This window comes from Oncorhynchus gorbuscha, linkage group LG07 (assembly GCF_021184085.1).
Source record: "Oncorhynchus gorbuscha isolate QuinsamMale2020 ecotype Even-year linkage group LG07, OgorEven_v1.0, whole genome shotgun sequence".
Lineage (NCBI taxonomy): Eukaryota > Metazoa > Chordata > Actinopteri > Salmoniformes > Salmonidae > Oncorhynchus > Oncorhynchus gorbuscha.
In genome coordinates, this window is record NC_060179.1 from 80930992 (window position 1) to 80932885 (window position 1894).

Here is a 1894-nt window from a genome sequence, read left to right on the forward strand (position 1 = left end):
GCACAGCCCCCACACCACTAGAGGGAAATCTTCAACCACCAACTTACCATCCTGCACAGTGGATGACACGGTACAACAGCTCATGTTGGTTACTGTTACACTGCACAGTGGATGAGGACATGACAGCTCATGTTGGTTACTGTTACACTGCACAGTGGATGAGGACATGACAGCTCTTGGCTTGATGGCATGTGGACAGTGCAGCATCTTAATCATCTGTAATTTTCATTGAGAAAATATTTGTGGATCCTCATTGTGAGGGGGCGTTTGTGGATGGGGCACCGTTTGTTGGGACACTGTGAGGGGGCTTTATGGATGGGACACTGTGAGGGGGGCGTTTGGATGGGACACTGTGAGGGGGGCGTTTGAGGATGGGACACTGTGAGGGGGGATGGATGGAACACTGTGAGGGGGCGTTTGTGATGGGATGGGACACTGTGAGGGGGCGTTTGAGGATGGGACACTGTGAGGGGGCGTTTGTGGATGGGACACTGTGAGGGGGCGTTTGAGGATGGGACACTGTGAGGGGGCGTTTGTGGATGGGACACTGTGAGGGGGCGTTTGAGGATGGGACAGGGGGCGTTTGAGGATGAGGGGGCGTTTGAGGATGGGACACTGTGAGGGGGCGTTTGAGGATGGGACACTGAGAGGGGGCGTTTGAGGATGGGACACTGAGAGGGGGCGTTTGTGGTTGGGACACTGTGAGGGGGCGTTTGAGGATGGGACACTGAGAGGGGGGCGTTTGAGGATGGGACACTGAGAGGGGGGCGTTTGGATGGGACACTGAGAGGGGGCGTTTGAGGATGGGACACTGTGAGGGGGCGTTTGAGGATGGGACACTGTGAGGGGGCGTTTGTGGTTGGGACACTGAGAGGGGGGCGTTTGAGGATGGGACACTGTGAGGGGGGCGTTTGAGGATGGGACACTGAGGGGGCGTTTGAGGATGGGACACTGTGAGGGGGCGTTTGTGGATGGGACACTGTGAGGGGGCGTTTGTGGATGGGACACTGTTTGAGGATGGGACACTGAGAGGGGGGGCGTTTGAGGATGGGACACTGTGAGGGGGCGTTTGAGGATGGGACACTGTGAGGGGGGCGTTTGTGGTTGGGACTCTGTGAGCGAATACTGTTTTTTTTGAGGTCGTTTAGATCGTTTCGGTTAGATGATTAACTATCACGGTTTTCAATTTTTGGTTTTGATTATTTGGGTTGAATGCTGTAACGACACTGAATCAAACGATGAATTAAAGTCCCATGATGTTAGTGACTGCCCACTACTGATGATCACTTATTAACTATCATTTATTCACATTATTTTACTTTAATACAATACATCAGTTGTTGTGTATATTCAATTAGTTTTATTTGATGACTTAATTATTTCATTCCAAGTCATCAGCTCATCTCTATAGTGCTGTTGCCTATGCTGTCTGACAAAATCACTATTTTTCAAAGTAAACCAGGCAATACTTCTATGAATACCAACTATCAGTCACTTAAGATCATGTGTTATCAGGTAGAATTACCTGATACCCTCCGTGGTCACGCATTCTTCTGTCTCTTCCAGGTGTAAAATAAACACAAACCGGACAGGTAGATGCGCAATTGATTATGGTCATTGTAGTTAATTACAGAGTTTTATTGCACTAAACTATGTAAAATATTGGCCTGTTGGAAACTACAACTCCCTACAACATGGCACAGTTCAGGCTGGATCTGATTTAGCTCTAGAGAAACTGACCAATGAACTCAAAGGAGAAAAAAACCCAGAATGAAATGGAATTCAAATGACCGATATCGGTCAATTACTTGATTAAAAGTAAATAACCAACATTTTGGTTAATCGCTCAGCACTACTGTCCACATCCCCAACTACCTCTTGTCTGGTGTACTGA

General features: G+C 48.5%; 1 protein-coding gene across 1 annotated transcript; it reads right to left on the minus strand.

Moving 5' to 3' along the window:
* Positions 1–212: 212 nt before the first annotated feature.
* On the minus strand, positions 213–1549 carry LOC124039057 (proline-rich extensin-like protein EPR1). Its single transcript, XM_046354936.1, has 2 exons — positions 1526–1549; positions 213–1055 (listed from the first exon to the last, which is right to left on the minus strand). The coding sequence occupies exons 1-2, from the start codon at positions 1547–1549 to the stop codon at positions 213–215; spliced, it is 867 nt and encodes a 288-aa protein (XP_046210892.1).
* Between the last annotated feature and the right edge of the window lie 345 nt (positions 1550–1894).